The sequence below is a fragment of the Macaca nemestrina genome, chromosome 9 (genome assembly GCF_043159975.1).
Source record: "Macaca nemestrina isolate mMacNem1 chromosome 9, mMacNem.hap1, whole genome shotgun sequence".
NCBI classification, from domain to species: Eukaryota; Metazoa; Chordata; class Mammalia; order Primates; family Cercopithecidae; genus Macaca; species Macaca nemestrina.
This window is the reverse complement of record NC_092133.1, coordinates 132,608,207-132,631,866: the sequence shown is the minus strand read 5'-3', so window position 1 is coordinate 132,631,866 and position 23,660 is coordinate 132,608,207. Positions and strand designations below refer to the sequence as shown.

Here is a 23,660-nt window from a genome sequence, read left to right as displayed (position 1 = left end):
AAAAGTCTTTACTTGTATTTATCTTCCATATACGCGTTTCATTCTTATTTTTATTTCTTGTAATTTAGTGATTTGTACCCAAGTTGGTCTTACCTGAGATAATTTGGAACCTCAATTCTTCAGTGTTTCTGTTAGAACCATTGTGATCCCCATTCCTTCCCTTGGAGCCCCCCAGTAATGCTCAGAGAGCCACGGAGAACCCACGGGAGACCATGTAACCCTGTGTTCCTGTAGGAGGAGGACTCAGAACCATAAAGCAGAACTGGGCATGAACCAGGCTGAGAAACAGTAGGTTCCCATCATGGAAAGAGTTGGTTTGACCACTGGGGCATATTTATTCCTAAGCCCTTGATCCTTTATTATTAATATCTCTATTATTTAAAAACCAAATTTGGTGTACTTGTTTTAAAACCAGACATTCATGCTTACACAGAGGAGCCCTCTGACACTTAAATTTCTTGTTTAGTTTTTTTTTTAATTGGCATTTAAATAGGAGGTTATACATTATGCAGTCACATTATAATTGTTTGACTAACGTTGTTTATTTTTTAGCTAATTACATTATTTCCAGGACTCTGGCATGTATCTTTAACCAAGATGTATTACCTAATTCACAATGACGTGAATGTTGAAAGAACAAGGTCTTAAAAACAATTAATTTTATATCGTGCCTTTTATTTCTCCACTTGCCTTCACTCTATCCCTGCCCTGTGTTTCATGGTTTAAAAAATTATTTTTTAAGCTATAATCATTGGCCTAATTTTCTGCTTTTATATCATTTTTTACTATTTAAGGAAGAAAAAATAGATGTTCTGTTAGGAGAGATGCTATAATTTGTTATGGAACAAATTTGATGGAACAATGACAAACCTTTTCCATGCAAAACCCCCTGTCTACGTAATCTTCAAAGTGTGTTGCTCTCTTTTAAGTGAAGTACTGAAACATGGAACAGATACAGAAAAATGAATTACAAATTTTTTTTAAACGATGGAAATACTATTTTTGTGCAATTTGCTGACATTTAACATTCTGTACCATGACTCGGCCTACCAGAGCTGAAGACCAATAGGCTGGAAGTTTAACACTGACATATTCATCTCATTTTTCTCACTTTTTTTATTAACAGACATGATATCCTCATGTATTCAGAACTGCACCCCAATAACTACTCAAGGTGATAAGGAAAAAAATAAATGCGTTTGTTTTCCAGAAAAGAGCAACATGACCCAAAGGGAATGGAACAGAGAATCTCATTTAAATAGGAATATAACATTTCTGAGAGGAGAGAGAGAGAGGAGAGAGGTCTATTATCATGCTGAGTTTCAATAAAAGTTTTTATTTTAATCACTTGGGTAGAATTACTTCTTTATACCTCAGCAAAATTGAACAGCTTTAATTGTGATGAAATGTGTAGGCAAGCCACACAAAGGAGAAGAAGAGGCTGGGGAAGGAGGTGGAGACTTCTGCTGAGTTACTTACCAAGTGGCAAATGTTGCAAAGGTGCTTTGGAAAGGAGGTCTTCGTGCTTGGAGTGTTAGGCCCTTATTATCCCTGATGATTTTATCTAGCTCAGAAGTGAATTCTGTGACCTTTGGCCATTTCTTTCTCACTACCCCTACTCCTTGCCTTTTAAAGGAAATTAAAACTGAAAGAAGCTGCTAGAATGGTGAGGTTCATTAGAGAAAGAAGCCAAGTGGACTCCTCCATCTGCTGTTCCCGGTCTATCTCCTTTGGCTAGAATGTGCTTCTGTTTTTTGGGTTTGCACCAGCTCCAGGGATGGCGGGTAGAGGGTAGAGCAGTTGTGCTGAGGGAAGAGGCCTCTCTGAAAACGTGAACGGTTACTTTGGAGAACGCCTGTGTTCTCTGAATATCTCCTGCCCTCATCCACATAACTAAAAGGAAGCCCTTCTCCCTATGATTGCTGGGTCGCTAGGATTTTCACAATCCCAAAGTTCACAGGTACATAACTGAAAATGGGAAAGAGTAAAAGATAAATGAATGAGAGACGTGGCCATTCCCATTACAGATTGTCCCCTTTGTCCTCTATCCATCTGTGGACACGGGCAGACACACAAAGCCAAGTCTGTCTTTAAGACGAGCAAACCGTGAAGCTCAATTAAAGAACCTTGGAAGGGTCTATTGTCGGTAAGGAGGGTCCTGCAAGGTTGAAGGAAGACACAGGAAGAGAGAAGGAGAGGCAGTTTCTAATCAGAGCAAGAAAGCAAGTGACTTCACCGACCACCAGATCCCCCAAAGAAACTACTGGCAGTATCTGGAATTTTCTGTTGATGGTACTGTTCAGAGAAGAAGGAGGAATATCAAACCATTTTAAACCATTTCAGCCCATTCCATGTGCTCCAGCCTAGTGCAGAAAGGTAGCTCCGGTGCTGAGTGTCGTGAGCGGATTCCGCCAGCCTGTAACCCCCTCTCCACTTTCCAATGTGTCTGACCACAGGGCTGCTCTTCACCTATCGTGGTGAAGTTTGCTGACACTCAGAAGGACAAAGAGCAAAGGCGCCTCCAGCAGCAGCTCGCTCAGCAGATGCAGCAGCTCAACACTGCCACCTGGGGGAACCTGACGGGGCTGGGCGGACTGACCCCGCAGTATCTGGCGGTAAGTGCTGGGCAATGCCAGTTTGGTCCTCACCCGCGGAAACTCTGCAAACTGACTTTTCCCCTCCCTGTGCTGAGGCATTCGTTTTCAGTACATTTTCAATCTCGGGGAATTACTGAAATCAGCATTTATGCAGGATATTTTTCCAAGTTAGAATGATTCTGTTAAGAACAGGACTAATTGAATTCCTGCCTGATGTAGGCTGGGCAAAGTCCCACAGGTTAAACTTCTAACCCGTGTTTGAAAGGTACCCCAACGCCCTGAGTTAGAAGGTATGCAGCTGATGATGTCACGAGAGGGAGGCCACTAGGCTGGCGGGCGCATCCTTGTCAGGTCAGGGTCTGCCGCAGCAGGACGTCAGGTGAAATCTCCCAGAACTTCTGTTCCATGATCCTGGCTTTTTGCAGTGGAACCGGGTTGATGAAATCAAGTGTTTCTTACTTCATCTATTTGAAACCAACAAAATTCTATTATTTCAAGCCCCAACAGACCCAGTTCTTTCAGCCATTCCTAACATCTCATGGTGTCTGAACTTGAGCTTTCTGGTTGTTTACTCATGCTCTCCGTTTCACTTTGTCGGTGTCTTTATTGAAACACAGTGACCAGAATTTAAGACAGTCCCCACAGCGAGATCTGACCAGGACAGAGTAGTAACCCCTGGTGTGGACTTGAGGGCGTCTGACTGGAGCTTGAGAGCAGCATTTGTAGTAACCATGGCAGATGCGGGCTGGAAGGCAGCCAGTACTCTAAAGATTTTATTTTTATTTGAATTACTGCTAAATTGTGCTCTTCTACCCCATTTTTCTGCTTTGGAACATAAGTGTTGGACTTCACATTTATTAATATAATTTCATATTATGGGTTTGGGCCTTTTATTCCAGCCTTAGAGAGGGTCTGTGTGTGTGTGTGTGTGTGTGTGTGTGTGTACCCTACATGTATTGGGTCCTCATTCTGTCATTTTACATTTTAACTATCCCTCTTGGGATCCTGTCACCCATTAGCTTTACTTTGTAGCAGAAGTTGTGCTATTGCATCAAATTATCCTCCCTATTCCACCTTGGAAGGTGAGATTATCCAGTTTGTAGGACAGATGAGGAAAGGGAGACTCAAAGACGTTCCATACCACCACCCAGAATCAACCAGCTGCTAGTGGCCGATGGGGCTTCAGCCCTGCGTGTCCCGCTGGCTGGCCATACCGCCTCTTTGAGGACTCTTTGAGGTGCCGTGGGTCACCTTCATCTTTTTAGCTGCCCCACCCCCAGTGCCCAGTGGGGTTTGGTATATAATAACTCTTCAGTCCATATTTGATGAATGAATGAGAAGCATCCTTTTCCTGTCTTCCTCTGTGCTGTTAGCAAAAGCGTTGGCTCAAGTTCCCATCACTTTCTGTCCATTTCTCTACCTTGTCCATGAAGATACCATGAGAGATTTTGTCAGCTGTCTTGCTAAAATCTGTATTTGCTCTGCCATTTTTTTCTTGACTTATCAGTCTAAAAATTGCTTTTAAAAAAGAAATGAGTCTAGCTTGACATTTGTTTTCCACAAATGTGTGTTGCTCAGATGCTCATAGACGATTCTGTGTACTAGAATTTTTGTCCGAGGCTGACATGCTCATTCACCTTCCTGTACTTTCTAAGAGTCCAGCTTCCCCCATCCACCATTAGTGAGACACATGTCCACTCTGTCTTCTAGCACATCCCCTGTGCCCCCACGGCTCACAGAAATCTCTGGCACATGTTTCTGGGACCACATCTGCAAATTGTTTGTGTACGTGAAGGAGAGTAAATCTCAGCTTCATTTATAGAAACATGTTGTTAGAAGCTCTCACTACGTTTCCCTCTGCCATGGGTGATTCTTTCTTGGCCATGTTTGTTCTACTCCCTTTCAGCTGAAAAGCCCTTTCTCTCAAAGAGCCCTTAGCTACCTTGAGTGGTAGATGCTGACCCTGGCTCACCAGAGGTTGGTTATCCATGGCAGTAATCCTGGGTGGTGGTTTAATGACACTCCAGGTATTTCCACTTACCTCAATAAGTGTTTTTAACTCCTCTAAACATCTTCAAGGCTAGCTTAATTTTTAAAATTTCAAAACATTGAATATGAGGAGGACGTTGGAGTTGATAAGTGCAAGAGAATGAGAAACCCAACAGATGAAACCAAAATAAGGCCTTACTATTACAGTGGACAGTCCCTAGCTTTTCCCACCCCCTCTTCCCCGCTCTCTTCCTCTTTCTGTGTGTGTGAGAGTATGTGTGTGGGCAAGGAATGGAGACGAATGACTCAACACAGACTTTTCTTGGTTTTAGTACCTGATAGTATGAAGTCCCGTAATATCATTGTACCTGAGGCTTGAGTTGAATCAGCCAAGGGTCCCCAACCCCTGGGCTGAGTACCGGTACCAGTCCACAGCCTGTTAGGAACCGGACTGCCCAGCAGGAGGGGAGCGGCAGGCAAGTGAGCATTACTGCCTGAGTCCCACCTCCCATCAGGTCAGCAGCAGCCTCAGAATCTCCTAGGAGCACGAAACCGTTCTAAAGTACACATGCCAAGGGGTCTAGGTTGCATGCTCCTTATGAGAATCTAATGCCCGATGAGCTGAGGTGGAGCAGTTTCATCTCAAAACCTTCCCCTCAACCCCTGGTCTGTGGGAAAATTGTCTTCCATGAAACTTGTCTCTGGTGCCAAAAAGGTTAGGGACTGCTGGAATCAGCTACTGATAATTCCACACTGCTTGGTGCTGTTACCTCAATTAGGATCCATTTTCGAGCCATATCCATGTGTAGGGTTTTTCGTATCAAACTGGAAAGACCTGGACTTCCCCAGAGGAACAGTGTTCTAGCTTGTTTCACAGAGCCTCAAATCAATTCTGAAAGCTTTTTTTTTTTTTTTTTTTTTTTTTTTTGAGACAGAGTCTCGCTCTGTTGCCCAGGTTGGAGTGCTGTGGCACCATCTCTGCTCACTGCAGCCTCCGTCTCCCAGGCTCAAGCAATTCTCATGCCTCAGCCTCCTAAGAAGCTGAGATTACAGGCATGTGCAACCACACCTGGCTAATTTTTGTAATTTAACTGGAGATGGGGGTTTCACCATGTTGGCCAGGCTAGTCTCGAACTCCTAACCTCAAGTGATCCCCCCCATCTTGGCCTCCCAAAGTCCTGAGATTACAGATGTGCGCCACCACACCTGGCTCTGAAAGCTGTTTTTAAAATAGTGAATTAATCTTGTTCTTTCTAAGTACATAGTTTGACAACAATATTTCAGTAATAAATGTGGTAAATCTGTGTTTCTGGTATCCATGTACATTTGAATATAGGAGATAACTGTATGCTTGGCGCCACTGCTAACTGTATCTGTACTGGTCTACCTTACCAAAAAGCAGATCCGTAAGTTCAGCCCAACACTCAGTCTTTCACCTAAGTTAACCTGCGGTTCAGCTGAGTTGGACAAGTCCAGCAGCACCCCAGGGGCTCCATGCCTTTATCTCATGGCACCCACTCATTCCGCATGGCAGGAAAAATGCAGCCCTGAAAGCACTAGTGGAAAATGCAGACTTCCTCGCAGGTATATTAATGTTTTTGAAGACTGACATTTACAGTGCGTGACTTCGACGCACATAGCATCAGATAGTTCTAAGTTTTGACGAGCTGTATGTTTCACTCTGCAGCGAGGCCTTTTAAAACGGCTGCCCATTTGCTTGGTCATGTAGTGGTGGCTGCAGCTGTACAGCTGTGAATAGATGCATTCGTGTTCATAGTTACCATGATGATCTTTATGTGGGCACCATGTGCCCACATAAAGTCAGTGAACCCATGTGCTTCTGATGAAGGATGAAGAAAGCTGAACGGTGCTGGAAAGTAGAAGAGAGGGAGGGAATGGACCCTGATTGACAGAGATGAGTTATGGTAACTGCTAGACTACAGAGAGAAATAATTAGTCACGCTATGTTGGTTTCAATAGATTTAACACCTGGTTGTTAAAAAGAGTAAATTGATTAATTGTTTTAAGGCAGCAGTGTTAGTGAGTTTCCCCAGTGTCTGTGTTTCTTAATAGAGATTAGACATGAATATGGATTTACAGCCCCAGCTCTGGGGACCTTCAGTCCATCAATAGGCAATAGCAGCCAACCCCGTAAATGCAAAGTAAACTGAATTTGTCCCCAGTTTAATGAGGGAGTTACTTTGCTCTCACCTTCTCCACCTAGCCCTGACTTTGTCCTTGTGCATTCATCCGCAGCTCCTGCAGCAGGCCACCTCCTCCAGCAACCTGGGTGCGTTCAGCGGCATTCAACAGATGGCAGGTAAGTCAGGAAGCACGCCTCTCTTTTTGACTATGCCATTGTCAGAATTTGGGGTTGGTTCCGAGGACAAAGAAGCAGCAGGGGAAGAGAACCAAGAATGGTGATCAGACTTGTTAGCTTTCTGTCTGGTGTTAACGTTAGAACCGCCTGCTCTGAAGTGTCTCTGCTACCTCTTAGATTACCCACCCACCTTCACTGTGCATGACAGCTAAGAATGAAGGGGCTGAGAAATCCTGCTTGGCATCTATATCAACAAATGACTAGTCATTTGTTGTTATTATAAATAAGATTGATTACTGGGGGCTTTCCATCCAGATTCCTATATCTAGGGCAGCCAAATGATTGACACCCCTCTAAAATTTTAATAACAGACAGTCAATAAAAATGTTCTGACCTCTGTAATGAAACCCAGGATTGCAGGCCTATCTTTGATGCGGTTTGCAGCCCCTTGATAACGACAGACAATTAACAGGGTGGCTTTTTTACTGTAGTGCCCCAGTTGACAGAATCGTGCATCAGAAGCTTTTATGTGAAAGTAGAATCTTTGTTCTCGAGAAAATCAAAGTGTGACTGCATTTGAAAGCCAGCTCGTTGAAGGATTCCTTCTTCTAATGAGCTGCGCCAGTAGTAACTGAGGTGCGGTGATTAGCGAAAGGTCACTCCTGCCGTGCCACCTTCCGTGCCGATTTCCCTACCTAACATGAGGCCAGGGAAGGCAGCAAGTGCAATAAATCAGAACACAGGTGCCCATTAACCTGCCGTGAGGAATGGTCAGAGAGCCTTTTCCTTGTTTCATTCCAAAAAGGTGGGGGGAGAGGGCAAGGAGAAGAACAGGTTTTTGGCATATTAGAACCAAGCATGGTTTGTTTTAACCAAGGACGCCCTGAATCAGTGCAATGAAACCTGCATGTGCAGAACGAAGCATTTTTTCTTTGTCACCATGAAAACTCCTTTTTTCCATACTGCTGTTTCTTTTTTTAAATATGTATCCTTGGGTTTTGTTTGTTTGTTTTTTCTTGTTTCACTTTGAACGAATCTGGAAAAACTTGCAAGGGGGCCTCTCCCTGGGTGTGGTGTATGATTGGCAGCCCAGCCGTTGTGGCCCGCGGCTCCTGGAAACTCATCAGCTGACGGTCTTCCTTGACCCGCAGTAAAAACACTACTGAATTCATCGTTGGGCTTTAAATCCATCGGCACCGCCACCTGGTTCCGTTGTAACATAGCTTTTGGATTATTAGAAATAACACATAACTTGAAATGATAGTTAAATCATTCAGCAGCGTCTTTATGAATATGGTTCGGGAAGCTGGCCTTGGAGCTAAGAATCACATTGAATGGTTAATTTATTTTTAATTCTATGAAAGGAGCTGGAGAGAGATAAGTAAAATATTCAGGGGATTTTCTGTGTTTTAAAAGAGAAAACCTCCTGATTGCAAGCTCGAAAATAAATGCTAAGATTTGTCACACTTTCAGCCCATGGGAGATTTGCTTTTCTCGCATGGTATGGACTCCCCGGGATCTGAAATTAGGGGCTTTCCTTAGAGGTGGCCTCAGGCTTTTCTACTCCCACAGTAGAATTATGCAGAGAAGGTCACTGGGTCCTGAGGCTGCTGCCAAGCATGGTGTCCCGGGTGCACAGCGTGCCCTGTCATCTTTCATTAGGATGTGTGTGCCTGTGCCGCACCAGCCGCAGGTCAGGATGCCAGCCCCTGCATGCTCTGCGTGCTCATTTGAAAACTGAGGGTATCTGGGAGTCACCTTACAAGGTGCCGAGGAGCAGATGGCTAATTTAAAGGCAATCCGTATGTGCTCTGAGCCTCCCGAATTATCAATTTCTTGAATCCTCAATGTGTGAAATTCAGCACACTAAGTCCACATAGGCTAGGAAATCAAACGCTGGACAGGCCATTCCCTACCGTCATGTGGAGTATTCAGAGTCTTCGGAATATTCACAGTCTTCAAGGTGTAGCTGTCGGGCTCAGTGAAGGATACCTTGCATTTATAGGGATCGTCAGGTCTCCTCTTCCTGCGTAGTTGAAGTATTATGGTTTGGAGTACTTTTTCCACCAGTGAAGAAAAGCTTATATGGCCTCTCCTACTCTCTTGTCTTGTCCCAGAAGTGGGGCTTACCTCTGCCCTTGCCATGAGTCTGTGCCCCTGTTACGGACTGATCATGGTGAATGGGCGATAGAGGTTCCTTCCTGGGAGAAGCTTTCCCAGCTCCCCCAAATGTGAGAGGGGCACCTCTCTCCCGCAGAGCCCTTTGCTTCCTTCCCTCTGCCCTCACCTCCCTGGATGCTTCAGGATACTCTGGATACTCTTCGGTGCTCCAGGAGAGCATGACCCAGTGGCCGGCAGACTTAGCTCTCACCCCTCTAAGAGCTGCTCATGAGTGTCCTCGAGTGGATGAGTGAATAGATTTCTAACTCAACAGACATAAATCCCCAGTGGAGCCTAAGTTAAATGCCCGGTTTTTAAATTAAGAAATATGACTTCAGCAATATGTATAGACCAAAGGAATGTTAAACTAATGATAGTATCTTTACAAATGAGTTGTTGAGGATTTGGGGATAGTTTGTATAACATAAAACATAACAAATACAATAGAAAGCATATGGTAGTGGGATTGAAGAAACCCAAGAGGTTATTTATCCCAGACACCACCTGATGTTACAGTGCTTACTGAGTGACTAATACTGTGTCCTACTTAGAGTGGGCGCATCAACAATTCACATGTAATTTTTCTGTATTACATGGACGTATATATAATGATCTCTGCATCTAAAATTCAATCCAGCCTGGAATACTGTCACCAAAAAGCGAAAACCGATTTCAGAAACGAATAATACTTTGTTGTGAACAACCCTCAGAGCATCCCGGTGTGTCCTTGAGGAGATAAGGTTTATAGCTAGAGTGTAAAATGCCACATTTATATGGGTAAAACATTTTCAGTTTCAGGAGAAAATAAAACCAAAAAAAAAAAAGAAAGAGAAATTTGAGACGACTGGTTCCTAAGTAGTTGCATCAATAAAATTGAATGAGACGTCAGCTATACTTTCTTTCCCAAAAACTCTTACCATTTTCTCCTCAAACTAAAAATAACTTCAGGTGTGCTTTTTCGTTTTTAGCAAAGAGAACCTTTACGAAATACGGAATTTAGAAGCAGAAAATGGATTAGGAACATACCTTGATAAACTGACGGCTTTTATATCTACTTTTTGTGCCTCCTTGGAGTTGTTTGGTTTTTATTTTCCCTCTTAAAATTTATAATAAAAACTTGTCCATTTCTCACTCAGCAGTGATACTTGTTCCGTGAATTTCTGAAATCTCAGAAGCTTGGGGTCTGAGTTTGGGCTGAGAGCTTGGATTTTTCTTGAAAGAGAAAAGGAATAAGAGAAAGTGTCTTCTCTGCCTTTAATTTGTTTATAATAACTATCGGCTCCAAAGAGCATCATAGTAGAAAAACCAGGGGTAGTGTTTTACCATTTGCTTTTAACAAAGCTCCTTTTACAAATCATGCAACTATCCTCATAGCAAGCTGAGGCCATGACTACCACTTTGTTACTACGTTACAATTGGAAAAAGGGAAGATGAAAAGGTTAAATGAGTAATGTGAGACCACAGCAGTAGTCAGTGACCTAACAAGGATTAGGATATAGAATTCCCTAATACACAACAACCTGATGAAGTAGGGACTCTAGCCCACTGCACGGCTGGGCAACTGAGGCTTAAAGAGGTTAGCAGACTTGTCCGAAGGCACTAAGCTAGTAGGTGGCAGGACCAAGCTTCAGGTCCAGTTCACCGATTCAAACCCAGGCTGGCAAACCGTGCTCTGTCTCTCAACCCCTTCGGGTGTGTTTACGGCCCCCACACTGTTGTTAGGAAGCACTTCAGAGACAGTTACAGGAAAGCCGCCTCCCTCCATCCTGGAAAACATCTCAAGTTTATCACGAGTGAGTTTTTCTTTGTTAGGGGGAATTTTTTTTTCTAGGATAAACAATTGTTACTAAACCAATTACAGAGGTTGTGAAGCTGCGGTGGAAGTATCTTCTGATGAACAGGAGGAAACGCCTTTGTTTCCATTCTGATTCTGAGTAAAGCAAGTAGTAATTCCCTTCCAGAATATCTGGTCTAAGTTTTGAAGGTAACAATAGAATTGTAGAGTGTAAATATTTGCTTAAAACCGTGAAGCAGCTCTTCTTTCATCAACTTGAGATCTGTTCTCTTAGAAGACTGTCTTGGTGTCTGGCACAAGTGGAGAGGAGGGAAGACATTTCAAAAACAGTGTATCAGAGGTCTGAGAATGTCAAATTGGAGGCGCTCCTGGAGTTGTGAAGCGTGCTTGGTATATCCACAAAGACCCACGCAGAACTTGGTTCCTCCCCAAGCTGAGTCTCCAGCAGTCCGCACTGCAGACGCTTCCTGCGAATGTGCTAATAGGCCTTATGAGAACATTCTATAACCACCCATCTGTCACTTTTTAACAGACCTGATTGGCAAGCACTTGTAACAACTGACATCTGTTCATGCTTATTGATATGCAGATTTATGGTAATTGCTATGAACAATAAGACACAAAATTACCTAAGGTGAACATTAAATTAAATTTTCATGCCCTTCTCCTTATAAATATTTTTTTTAATCTTAAATTTCAAGTAGGCATATTGCGCATCTGTTTGGTACATAATTTCTTCGTTTTGAGGAGGATTTTTTCCCCAAGTATTGAATGAAAAGTTGAATCCCTGTATTCTCAACTTTCTTTGCCATCTTCGTAGCCCGTTGTTAGAGTTCCTAAAACTTACTTAAATGTTTTGCATGTTCAGTCACTGGATTATTGCCCCGATTCGAGAGGTCCCCATCTGAGCAGCGTGCTTCATAAAGTCAAATGCAGTTTTTCTTCTCCGAGAGGAACTATTTGCCAAGCGTGTGCCCGTGCCTCTCCGTCTGGTACCCTTTCAGGATGAGCGTGTGGGAGAAAGTGTGACTTGGGGTGCAGACTGAGGAGGCGCCTGGGAGAGGGGCTGAGACAGGGAAAGGATGGGGCACCCACATACCTCAGAAAAGAGAGAGCAACAGAGAGGAACCAGAAAGACGACTTCCAGATGAGCAGAAGTGAAGCCCGCTGTTAGCTCTGGGGAGGAATAAGGGGAGTTTCAGGAGAGGCCCCGCACCCCATCCGGGAGCAGGCCTGTGCCTGACGCCTGTGCCCGAGAAGCCTGGTCAGGCTACGGAGGGAGAGGGAACCTCTGTCCTCACCCAGCTGCCCTGGCTGGTGTCTGCACATCGAGCCAGTGCCTTTCCCCAAAACCGCTTCTCCCCAACGTAGGAGGGGAAGGCAGGCAGAAGAGATGACCACGTTCCAGGTGATGGCGCTGTGGCTGTAGATCCATCTGTGGCGGGAGAAGCCAAGACATCAGCCTCCGGGGATGTGCATCGTTGCCAGGGAAGGGCCCAGGAATACCAGGGCCAAGACAGTCCCCACGCTATTCTCACCTCGGGTTATTACTGTGGTGTGACAGAGTGTGAGACGGTTAGTAGCGCCTATAAGATCGGTAGGTGCGGGGATGTCCATGGGACAGGATAGACAGAGAACACATGGGTCACGGCCTCTGCCCAGCTGAGTGGACAGAGTCTGCTCTGGGCGGGGGAAACGGTGCCCTCACTGCCCTCCAGCCTCAGTCCTGGTTGGAGTGAGATGCCCAGGAGGCAGGGGAAGTCCTAGGGGTCTCAAGGGCTATTCTCTGGGGCTTCCTGGCTCCAGCCTCCACTGAGTCCTCCCCTATTGTCACCTGTGCCCAGGAAGGTAGCTAAGACTAGAGGATCTCGGGCTCACCTGGCTGCTGTTTATGCTGGTGTGCGTGTGCGTGCACGTGTGTGTGTGTGTTCAAACTGGGAGGAGGCACTGTCTCCTTCATCCTCCCTCTTCTCTGTGTCCTCACTCCTCAGCTCTCATTTCTTCCTGGCGGTCCAAGTCACTGCTGCACCGCCGGGCTCTCATGCGGTGATTTTCCACTACCACTTGTATCTCTTTCAGATTGTCTAAAGAGGTCCGACGTGACGTTCTTCAACTGTTGAGGGTCTGTCACCAAAAACATTTTGCATGCACATCACACACATACTTTTTCATAAAATTTCAGAGAGTTTGCAGAGACCCTAAACCTCGTCAGGGACCTCTGCCTCAGAAGCACTAAGTTCAGGGGCCTGATGTGGGGTAGGTGAAGAACACGACGAAGAGCACTGAGGCAGCAGCGGACGATGGTCTGTCTGGTCACTGAGGCAGCTAGAGCCAGTGGTCTGTAATATCTGGGATTCTGGGGATGAATGCAGAAGAAAATCACGTTAAGAAATTAGGCCAGGTGTGGCGGCTCACACCTGTAGTCCCAGCACTTTGGGAGGCAGAAGCAGGCAACGATCTCTTGAGCCCAGGAGTTCCAGACCAGCCTGGACAACATAGCAAAACCCTTCTCTACAAAAATTAGCTGGGTGTGGTGGCAAGCACCTGTAGTCCCAGCTACTCAGGAGGCTGAGGTGGGAGAATCGTTTTAACCTGGGAGATGATGGCTGCAGTGAGCCATAGTTTCATTCCTGCCCTGGTGACATAGCAAGACCCTGTCTCAAAAAATATATATGTGTGTTAATTGCCAAATTGATTGAGAGAGCAAAATGTAGTACATAGGTAAGTCGTTAGTGGTTAAGTGGTTAACCTAGTTCTTAGCTACAAATGAAGACAAGATCACAAGTTCATTCCCAGCCCTCTGGCATTCAGGCGGCATGCACGAAATTCATATTGGCCCCAGTGTTCTTGGACCCCGAGGCAGGGCGCGGCATTGCCTGGTGAAGCAGCACTAGACTGGAATCTGCCCCAGCTCTCACATCTCTTCAGACTGTGGTGGGGCGAGCAAGGCCACTCCCAGCGGATATGGGGACCTGGGAGTGGAGTGAACTTCTGGGCCCCTGCCACATTGCCTTTCGAAAACCTGTGCTGGACCAGCCCTTTCCTTCCTCTTCCTCCCTCCCTATCCCTCCCTCCCGATCCCTCCCAAACTTCTCTCAGAGGCAGAGTTTAAGGAATAAAACGGATGCCAAAGCACAGGAGGAGAAGGAAGAGGAGGTCAGAAGAGCTCCAGATGGGGACCGAGAGGGCAAAGGGTAGCTCGTGGGCAGGCCAGGCTGGCAGGGAGAGGGCAGGCACCCAGGGAAAGGGCGGGGCTCTCCTTTCAGGGAGCGACCCTTGGAGAATGGCTCATGTTGTGTTCACTTCTCCACGCCCGTTTCCTCTGTAACAGGTACAAGAGTCACAGTGCCCACACCACGTGGATGTGTTAGGAACCCTAGTAGCAGGGCACAGGTAAAGAACGGAGGAGCTTGCCTGGCATGCACTTTGTTCTTGCTTCTGTTGTCATCATCGTTTAGGACAGAATTATTGCAGTTATTAGTCTGAGAGCTTCTTTTTTGAGCTTAACTCTACACTAGGCATTGTTGTTTGAGCTTTCTGTGTGTTGACCCATTTAATCTCTTAATCCTCAAGAGGTGGGTTCTACTTCAGTCGCACTTTATAGTTGAAAACCCCAAGGTGCAAACGGGTAACTAGCTTGCTCCAGGTAACAGGCTGGCGGTCGGTGAGGCAGAGCCAGCTTTCAGCCCAGGTTGTGTGAGAGCAGGGCCTGAGCTCTTCTTGACCAGCCTGCACTGCCTTCGGGAGGTGGTGGTGATTGCTGCTGTTGTCCCTGGTGTCACCAGTAGAGCTTGTGTTCCAAGAAACGTGAGCAGGTAAGCTTCCCGCCTCACCTCTGGTATACAAGCACTTCTTTCTTCTTTAGGAGATGAGGTCTCACTCTGTTGCCCAGGCTGGACTGGGCCCAAGTGATCCTTTAGCCTCAGCCTCCTGAGTAGCTGGAACTGTAGGCACATGCTAGCACACCTGGCTCATGAGCACTTCGTTCTGAAAATAAGAGTAGGGAGGATCATGAAAGCCTCATGGGTCAGCACCCAAGGACTAGGAGAGGGATAGGCTGGAAGGGATGACATCTCCTGCAGCTCCTCAGCTGGGCTGTGCTTTCCTATGCTCCTCTACCATCCCCGTCGAATCAAAGACTTAAGGGAGGATTTCATTCTGAATCTGGGCCTATTTCAAGAAACTGATGAACTGGCAGGATTTCTTCCCCACTCCCTGACATCTTCCTGCTCTGATATCCAGCAGTCTGCTCAGGTACATGGACTATCATGTTTTTTACTTTATCCTCAGTGTCTTGCACAGGGTCTAGCCCATCATGACCACTCAGTAACTATTGCATGCATGGATGGATGGATGGATGGATGGATGGATGGATGGATGGATGGACGGACGGACGGACGGACGGATGGACGGATGAGTAGATGATGGGTGAGTGAGTGGGTGGATAATGGATGGATGGGTGATGATGGATGGATGGTGAACGGATAGATGGGTAGATGATGGGTGGGTGAGTAGATGGATGGGTGAGTAGATGATGGATGGGGGTGAATAATGGATGAGTGGGTGGGTGGATGCATGGTTGATGGACGATGGGTGGATGGGTGGGTCAGATATGTCCTAGAGGGGGACCCCCTGGCCTGAGCCTAGAATGGTGGCTCTGCTTGTCATTAAGCAGTGCCAGATTATAGATGGATGTGGAGTAGATGATGAGTGGATGGGTGGATGGTGGGTGGATGATGGATGGAATGGATGAGGGATGACTGTGTGGTGTGTGGATGATGGATGGAGGGGTGGGTGGATGATGGATGAGTGTGTGATAGGTGGATGATGGATGAGTGTGTGGTGGGTGGATGATGGATGGATGGGTGGGAGCATGATGGATGCAGGGGTGGGTGGATGATGGATAAGTGGATGGGTGGATGATGGATAGATGGTGGGTGAATGATGGATAGATGGATGGATGGGTGGGAGGATCCATACCACAATGAGGGATGGATGGGTGTGTTGATGAAGGATGAGTGGCTGTGTGGATGATGGATGGATGGGTGGGAGGATAATGGATGGATGGGTGGGAGGATAATGGATGGATGGATGGGAGGATGGATGGATAGTTGGGTAGATATGTGGGTGGGTGGATGGATGGATGGTGGATGGATGATGGGTGAATGATGGATGGATGGGTGGGAGGATGATGGATAGATGGGTGGGAGGATAATGGATGGATGGGTGGGAGGGTAATGGATGGATGGGTGGGAGGATGGATGGATAGTTGGGTAGATATGTGGGTGGGTGGATGGATGGTGGATGGATGGGTGGGAGAATAATGGATGGATGGGTGGATGATAGGTGTGTGGATGGATGGATAGTTGGGTAGATATGTGGGTGGATGGATGGATGGTGGATGGATGATGGATGGATGGGTGGATGATAGGTGGGTGGATGGATGGATAGTTGGGTAGATATGTGGGTGGATGGATGGATGGTGGATGGATAATGGATGGATGATGGATGGATGGGTGGATGATAGGTGGGTGGATGGATGGATAGTTGGGTAGATATGTGGGTGGATGGATGGATGGTGGATGGATAATGGATGGATGATGGATGGATGGGTGGATGATAGGTGGGTGGATGGATGGATAGTTGGGTAGATATGTGGGTGGATGGATGGATGGATTGATGGTGGGTAGATGATGGATAGATGGGTGGGAGCATCTATCCCACAATGAGGGATGGACGGGTGTGTGGATGAGAGATGGATGGGTGTGTGGATGATGGATGGGGTAGATGGATGATGGATGGGTGGGAGGATAATGGATCTGTGGATGGATAGTTAGGTGGATGGATGGATAGTTGGATGGGTGGGTGGGTGGATGGGTGAATGATGGATATATGGATGGATGGATGGATGGATGGATGGATGGATGGATGGACAAGCAAATATGGATCCTCCTTCTTGATTGGTTCTGACTAACTCTTCTCTCCTTTGGTCCTCAGATCCCTCAGATGCTAGGGATCACAGTGTCCCCTCCTTTCCACTCTTCATCTTAAGATTCCTTGACCCATAGTTTTTCCTTTCCTTGCAGTCTGGCTGTTGAGCAGTGTTAACCATGCCTCAGTGTGGTGCCTCAGAGACTCAGCCACCCGCCCTGGACTTCCCAGGCAGCAGCAGGGAAAAGCTTAGCAGAGTGTCAGAAACTCTGTTGGGTGGTAAAGTGTGTGGAGGAGAAATGTAGAGGAGGACACACAGGCCCTCAGCCCTGGATCCTAAAGGAGCGGGCAGTGGAGAGAACCTGAGTGCTGTCAGCTCAGTTCCAGGACCTTTAGTGAATGTCAGTGGGTGAGAGAAGGACTAAACATGGGCCCTATTAAGTATTTGCACAGTGGATTAGTTAATCATTAAGAGGAAACAGCCAATATTTGATGCTGTTGTAAATACCAACGAACTAACAAAGAATGGGGAAAACTAAAACCTTGGCTAGCTCTATATAGACAATACTCTTTAGAGCAATTTATGTAAATGTCAAAGTGTCTGTTACCCTGTTTGTCTTATATAGATTTGCTCATCACATACTATATATATTCAACTGTGCGCGCGTACATACTATATATATTCAACTGTGTGCGCGCGTGTGTGTGTTTACATGGACTTGAAAATGAGTAAGACAAAATTTTTGTCCTAAAGGAACTTGATATCTGGTTGGGAGGGCAAGAAATACATATAAATAATGTCAACGTAGGGTATGATGTGAGCCACAAAAGAGTTATAAACAAACATATAAAGAAACTTGCAGCTAACAAAAAGTATGTGCATTAAATGTAAACCATATCTCCTTAGGAGGAGGCTACAGGATGGGGGCAGAAGGCTCTGCCCAGGCCCAGGAGGGTCCCCTCCTTGGCTGTGAGGCCTTGGCCAGGGACCTGATGTCTCTGACCCAAGTGGGCCAGCTGAGCCAGGCCATCAACACAGCTCCATCATTGAGGCTCCCACCTGGGAGGGACATATATGTCCTGGAACGGGACCCGCTGGCCTCAGCCTACAGTGGGAGCTCTGCCTGTCGTTAATCGGTGCCAGATGCATATTGTAGGCTTTGATTTTGGTGCTAAGCTCTGTTCTTGTGTGCTCAGCCATATGTTGGTGGTGTGGTCTGGTCGTGGTTCACGTTAGAGGAAGCACGCATCGTGAGAGAGCCAGAGGGCCCGGATAGACGTGCGTGAACGTACCTGACTCCTTGCAAGACCTCGCACAGCCTTGGTGCTCCCTCACATTCAAGTCAAACATGCATTCGTGTGTTCGTAGGAAACAGAGCCCCTTGCTGGGACCATGTTGGTCTGCAGTAGGGCCAGGCAGCTTGCGTATTTCCTCCGTTTTCCCAAAGTAAAACTGAAAAATGAGACCAGGGCCTCTCAACACCCACGTTCTCATGAATATGGCACCGTGTGACCCTTGATGAGAGAAAACCAGGGAATGCTTTCTTCCGATTGTGTTCACTTGATAAAGGAGGATTGCCGGAAGTCTACCCTTGTCTTGCAGAAATTCACAGGATTACACAGATACTTCTGTCCTGCTTTCAAGCATCCCTGTGAAATAAGTAAGTTTTGAAAAGCAGGTGCTTGGCTTTCAACCTAAGCCAAAAGGCCTGGATGTCTCCTGGAAAAAGATAGAGTATCACTTTGGACAAAATGCGAATCCATTTAGCAACCAAGACAGCAGGAACTTTTTTCTAAGTGGAAATGCACCCTGGTTGAGGAGGCCAGGGCAGAGGGTCAGAAGGGTGCTGTCTAGAGCACTCAGCAGCCAGGCACTGAGCTGCCCCCATGGCTGGGGGCTTACAGATATATGTTGCTAGAACATTCTCTTTCCCTCCACCAACGCCCCTACACACACATTACGGAAGCAGCTGTCAGGGCACTCTCCCTAAAGAAGACTGAATTTGCTCCGTGGATATTGATTAAGTATCTGGACTTAAGACCGGAGAAGCAGGTAAAATTAAGCTGAAGTCCACCATCTTTCTACCTGCACTTCCTCTGTGCAGGGACAGAACCGTTGTTTCATGCTTCTCACATGTGCAGTCTTCCAGCGAAGTGAATCACGGAAAAATACTTTGACCATTCAGAGAACCTTTGGACTGAGAGATGGAAGCGGCCTACAGGGAGAAAAGACAGTTAAACTAACTATCCAGTGCAGGAACCAGGGCTGAGCCTACCCCTAGATTGTTGCCCCAAATCTCTCGGCTAATCCCACTCTTATGTTCATGCTAATTTTCATTTCTATTTTTTTCATTATTTTCATGAGTCACACATTTATTCTACTTAAAGTCCCTCTTTAAAATATAAATGCCTTTAAAAGGTAAATACAAATATTTTACAAATAAAACTTTTAAGGTACAGCCATTTCTATTCAGTCATTCTATTCATCAGATATGAAATTTGAGCTCCCTATGGACACATTTTAGGGTTCATGCTTAAATCCAGAGAGAGAAGTTCAGTGGCAATAGCAATAACAAAAATAAAAGGTGACATTTGTTGAGCACTTATATAGTGCCAAAGTCATTTGCTTTCATCATCTTTCTTAATCTGCACAACAACCCTTTGAGGTGGGGTTCAGTTAATGCTGCCACTCACTGTCAAGAAATAGATTAACAGGCTTAGAACCCATACCAGTTCAGCTTCCAATAAAATGTAGTTTCTTCTGGAATACCTCGTTTTGAGGGATTGAGTTTACCTTGAAGCCCTTCCTCCAGCTGTTGCCACATCTCACTATGTCTTGGCAGCTATGTCATAGAAGTTGCCAGTCCACAAGGCCCTACTCTGGCCAGTCAGCACCGAAATCTCTCCTCTTTTGCACTTATCTCTACAGCATGGCAGGAGGGCCGTGGGCTAAGAATACTGGTTAGTGAGGGAGAAGTACAGGCTCTGCCAGGGAGAACTGCGGGGTAGGATTCAGGAGCCCTTTCTGGGTATGTGGTCTCTAGGAAGAGCAATTGCATCAGAGAGAACTGAAGGAGAGGTAGCCTTGGAGGAGAGGGCTGGAGAGCCCAGCTCCTACCCAGGCAGGTGACCATGCACAGGGTCGTCTGCTCTCATCATGTGTCCTGACGATTTGATGAGCCCTCTCTTGTTTGGAAACTGTAGAAGTGTGAGGCCTGTTGCTAAAAGTACCTTTCTCTTCTCTCCACAGGCATGAATGCTTTACAGTTGCAGAACCTGGCGACGCTGGCTGCTGCGGCAGCTGCGGCCCAGACCTCAGCCACCAGCACCAATGCAAACCCTCTCTCTACCACGAGCAGCGCCCTGGGAGCCCTCACGAGTCCCGGTGAGTGAGAGGGGTGCTCTTCCCTTGCAGGTGATGCAGCAGGAGTGGCAGGTAGGTCTGCGTGCCTCCAGTGCAAAGGGCGAGGCTAGACGTGTCCAGGATGGAGCCGGGAAACTATACTGGGCTGCATTATGTCATTGGGTTATTTTATTTTTTAAAATGATCAAAGTTCGAATTTGTCTTTCATTTTCCATGGATAATATGAAAAAAAGTTTTCAGTGAGAGAATCCACCGTGCAAGCCGTTCTCTCACATTCACTCTGTTTTAAACACTAGTCCATTCAACACTAGTTAAGTTGTGGCCACTATGAAGAGCCTCCAGCTCTTAATCTTTCTTTGTCCTGTCCTTTTTAAAAAAAAAAAAAAATGTAAGAATTCTCTTTCAAAATTCCTAATCATTCTCATGTTACATTTCACACCAACTCCATCCATCACACTTGATTTTAAAATCCACAGTCCAGCAAGGAACATCTTGGCTCATTCCTGGTCAGGCTCTGGGCTGTGTCATTTAAAGTCTTTTTTTCTTCACAAATTTTGTTGCCTTATTCAAAAGCAGATGCCAGTTGTCTTTTCATACAAGCCAGATAGAATGTGATTGCTTAGATACCGTGATTTGAGTTTTTTTTTTCTTTTTAAACTTAAAAAAGTCGAATATTTCACAGACTTTCTTCTCTGAGTTTTCCAGGCCTTGATAGATGATCTTGCCTCCTTTTCTGTTACATGAAGGAGACGGCCTGGACAGTCTCCAAGCTTCCTTCTAACTTTCAAAATCCCGTGACCCTCTATCAGCTGTGCCCCAAAGATTAGCTAAGTGTTGAAAAAACTTTAATGAAAAAATAGCATGTGTGTTTTCAGGAAACACACATCGAAAGCTACAGCCCGCTCCACGCTGCCTGTTTTAGGGCTTTTGACTTGAGGGAGGAATGAGGCACATTCCTAGAACCGGCAGTTCTCGACAGAGCAGTCGCCCTTCGTCTCTGCGTAAAACATTATGTATCTAAGACGTTTCACCCGGAGGACGGTTTTGAGAGAGCAGTCTGAGAGATGTTTAGGAGAAGCTGGTGGATTTCCCCATAATGTGCTGAAATCTCGTGGCAGGTGTATTGAGTTCACTGCGTACAGTGTCTTCAAAAACATACCATTACTATATGAGGGCCTCATCTTATATAATAAACACTATTCCTGAAAAATCAACTTTATCACCCTTAATTTCAGGAAATTAAGTGATAGCTTCAGTGCAACACATCAACTTAGTAAATCCTGTAATGATCCCTTTTGAGAAATAAACATTTTTAACATGATGGATTTCCCCTTTATAAAAATAAGTCCTTTAAAAAAAAATGAAAATTCGACCCTCTCAACTTAGATTTCATAAATCAGATGAAAATGTATTTTCTTAAGTGGGATTTTTTTCTCCCCCGTGAGCACTATGATTACCCCAAAATAGCATGGAGTGCTGTGAATGCATTGTTGTGCATCTTCAGTCCGAAGGAGGCTTGTCAGTTTAAGAAGTCAAATGCAGAAGCAGCTGTCAGCTGATCTGTGTAGATAATGTAACTCAAAAATCATATCCCGAAAGTGCTGTGTGGTGTGAGCAGGACGGACCCGCTGCCGACCTCCATGAGCCCTTCAGTCCATCAGAGACTTGGACAAGAAGCAAAGCAATGAGTGAAAGATCCCTGACAGAATCCGACTGAAAAAGGGGGCAGGGGACTGGAGGAGGTGACCCCTCTCTCAGAAGGCGACCTTTGAGCAGAGACCTGAGTTCCGTAATGGAAGCCATGGCGTGTGTTGAGGCAGAGGACAGAGCCAGTGGGCGGGGAAGAGCGGAGTGGGGGCTCTAGGGCGGACCGCGTCCGTTCCAGCCGACGTTGGGAGGAGTGTGAGCTTGTTGCAACCTTCTTAAAATGTGGGCTACTCAGACGGCCTAGGGCGACGGCCTAGGTGTTGGTGGGAAAGGAATTTTAAACATAGGTGACTATTCTCAGTTTTTTCCTGAGACCGCAGTGAAGGAACATGTGTTGTGAGATGAGCCTTCCTCCCTGCTGGAGTCAAAGCCACACCAGCGCCGCGTCCTTGCCTTAACTGCTCTGGAAGAGGCTTCCTGCCCTTCAGAACGCGCCGCTCACTTAGGTGTCACTGAGAGCGATTTTTCTCTTCTCTGCTGAGGACTGCTTTGCATAATAACTGAAAGTATTTTATTAGAATCCTGAAGTGCAGCAGCGGCAGTGATTGAAATCTACATTTCAATTATTTTTCTTAAGTGTAACTAAAAAATCTGGTGTTTAAGTGAAAGTAAATTATTTGTCTAATTTCCATCAGGGACTTTTTCAAAGTCACAGAAAATGTGGTTAGTAGAATTCATGAATCTCCGCTTCATCAAGGCAATTTCCTAGAAAGTAAAAGGGGTTGAAAGCCATTCCCAAGGCCATTGCCATTATTTACTTTTTAAATAATAATAAACTGGGCATACCGTTTGGACCATGAGCCAGTTCACTCGCACCGTGAGATGAAGGGACGCCTCATCCCCTCTCTCCTCCACAGGCCTGGGGTTTACCCCGTTTTTAAGCGTGTCTCTTAAGCTTCAGACAAATTCATCTAGAAAGCAAAGGGACAATTCAATCCCCCAAACTATTAATTTTTTTAATAATTGTAAGTTTATCATTTCAATTTTGCATACCCAGGAAAAGTCTCCCTACAGCTTTATTATAAATGATTTTAAACAGTCTTGGCTTTAAAACATGAAAGATTAAGCTTTAATTTTTGTTAAAAAAAAAAAATCCCCTTAGGCAATAAATAGGTTCCTTTGTCTCATGGCCTTGAGATAAAAATTAAAATAGTTTAAATTGCCCATGGTTAGAATAAGTGTTTCATGCAATTATCAGATGGTAGTGAATAAAATTAGAAATTAAATCATGAAAGAATAAAAACCAGGTAAGTGCATATTACGCCTTTTATGAGTTTCTCACGGGTCTTTTGAAGCCTAATTTAATCATGTTTCTTGTCTTTTATTTTGATATGATAATTTTTCCTTTGTTTACCTCAGTCTCCTTTTTAGTTAATTAATTCTTGGATCATTTATTGTTACCCAGTTTTTAACCTGTTTTTGAGGACTGTGACTCTGTTTAGGTAAGAGGCAAATTGTCTAGAAGGGGTGTAGCTAGGTATTAAAGAAGATGTTTGTCTTCCGTCCAGCTTGCAGATTTGTTGATTTTGTCTGGTAATTTTGAGAGCTTGAAGAGACTGTTACTGTTACCACACATGAATTTTGTTGGGTTTTTTTTGGTCTAAAGTATATTGCATTCACATACCATGTTATTCCACTGAACTACTTCTGTCGTCGTCTTCTTTTAAAGAAAAGGATGCTATAAAATTCTCCAAATGCTTCTGTAAGTGCAGACTTGACCAAGTACCCATTCCAGGATCATGGACTGGTTCTTCCTGCAGTACCAGCCATTCGAAAGTGCTAGGAGGCATTTTTTCA

The 23,660-nt window shown here is 45.4% G+C and overlaps 1 protein-coding gene across 43 annotated transcripts in view; it reads left to right on the top strand.

Moving 5' to 3' along the window:
• Positions 1-23,660, top strand: part of LOC105490600 (CUGBP Elav-like family member 2) — a 649,919-nt gene that overhangs the window by 581,555 nt on the left and 44,704 nt on the right. For all 43 annotated transcript variants that reach the window (XM_071068824.1, XM_071068806.1, XM_071068808.1 and 40 more), the window contains 3 exons: positions 2,457-2,615; positions 6,843-6,906; positions 20,043-20,177. In XM_071068824.1, coding sequence (XP_070924925.1) covers positions 2,457-2,615; positions 6,843-6,906; positions 20,043-20,177 — 358 coding nt within the window. The remainder of the gene's footprint in view (positions 1-2,456; positions 2,616-6,842; positions 6,907-20,042; positions 20,178-23,660) is intronic.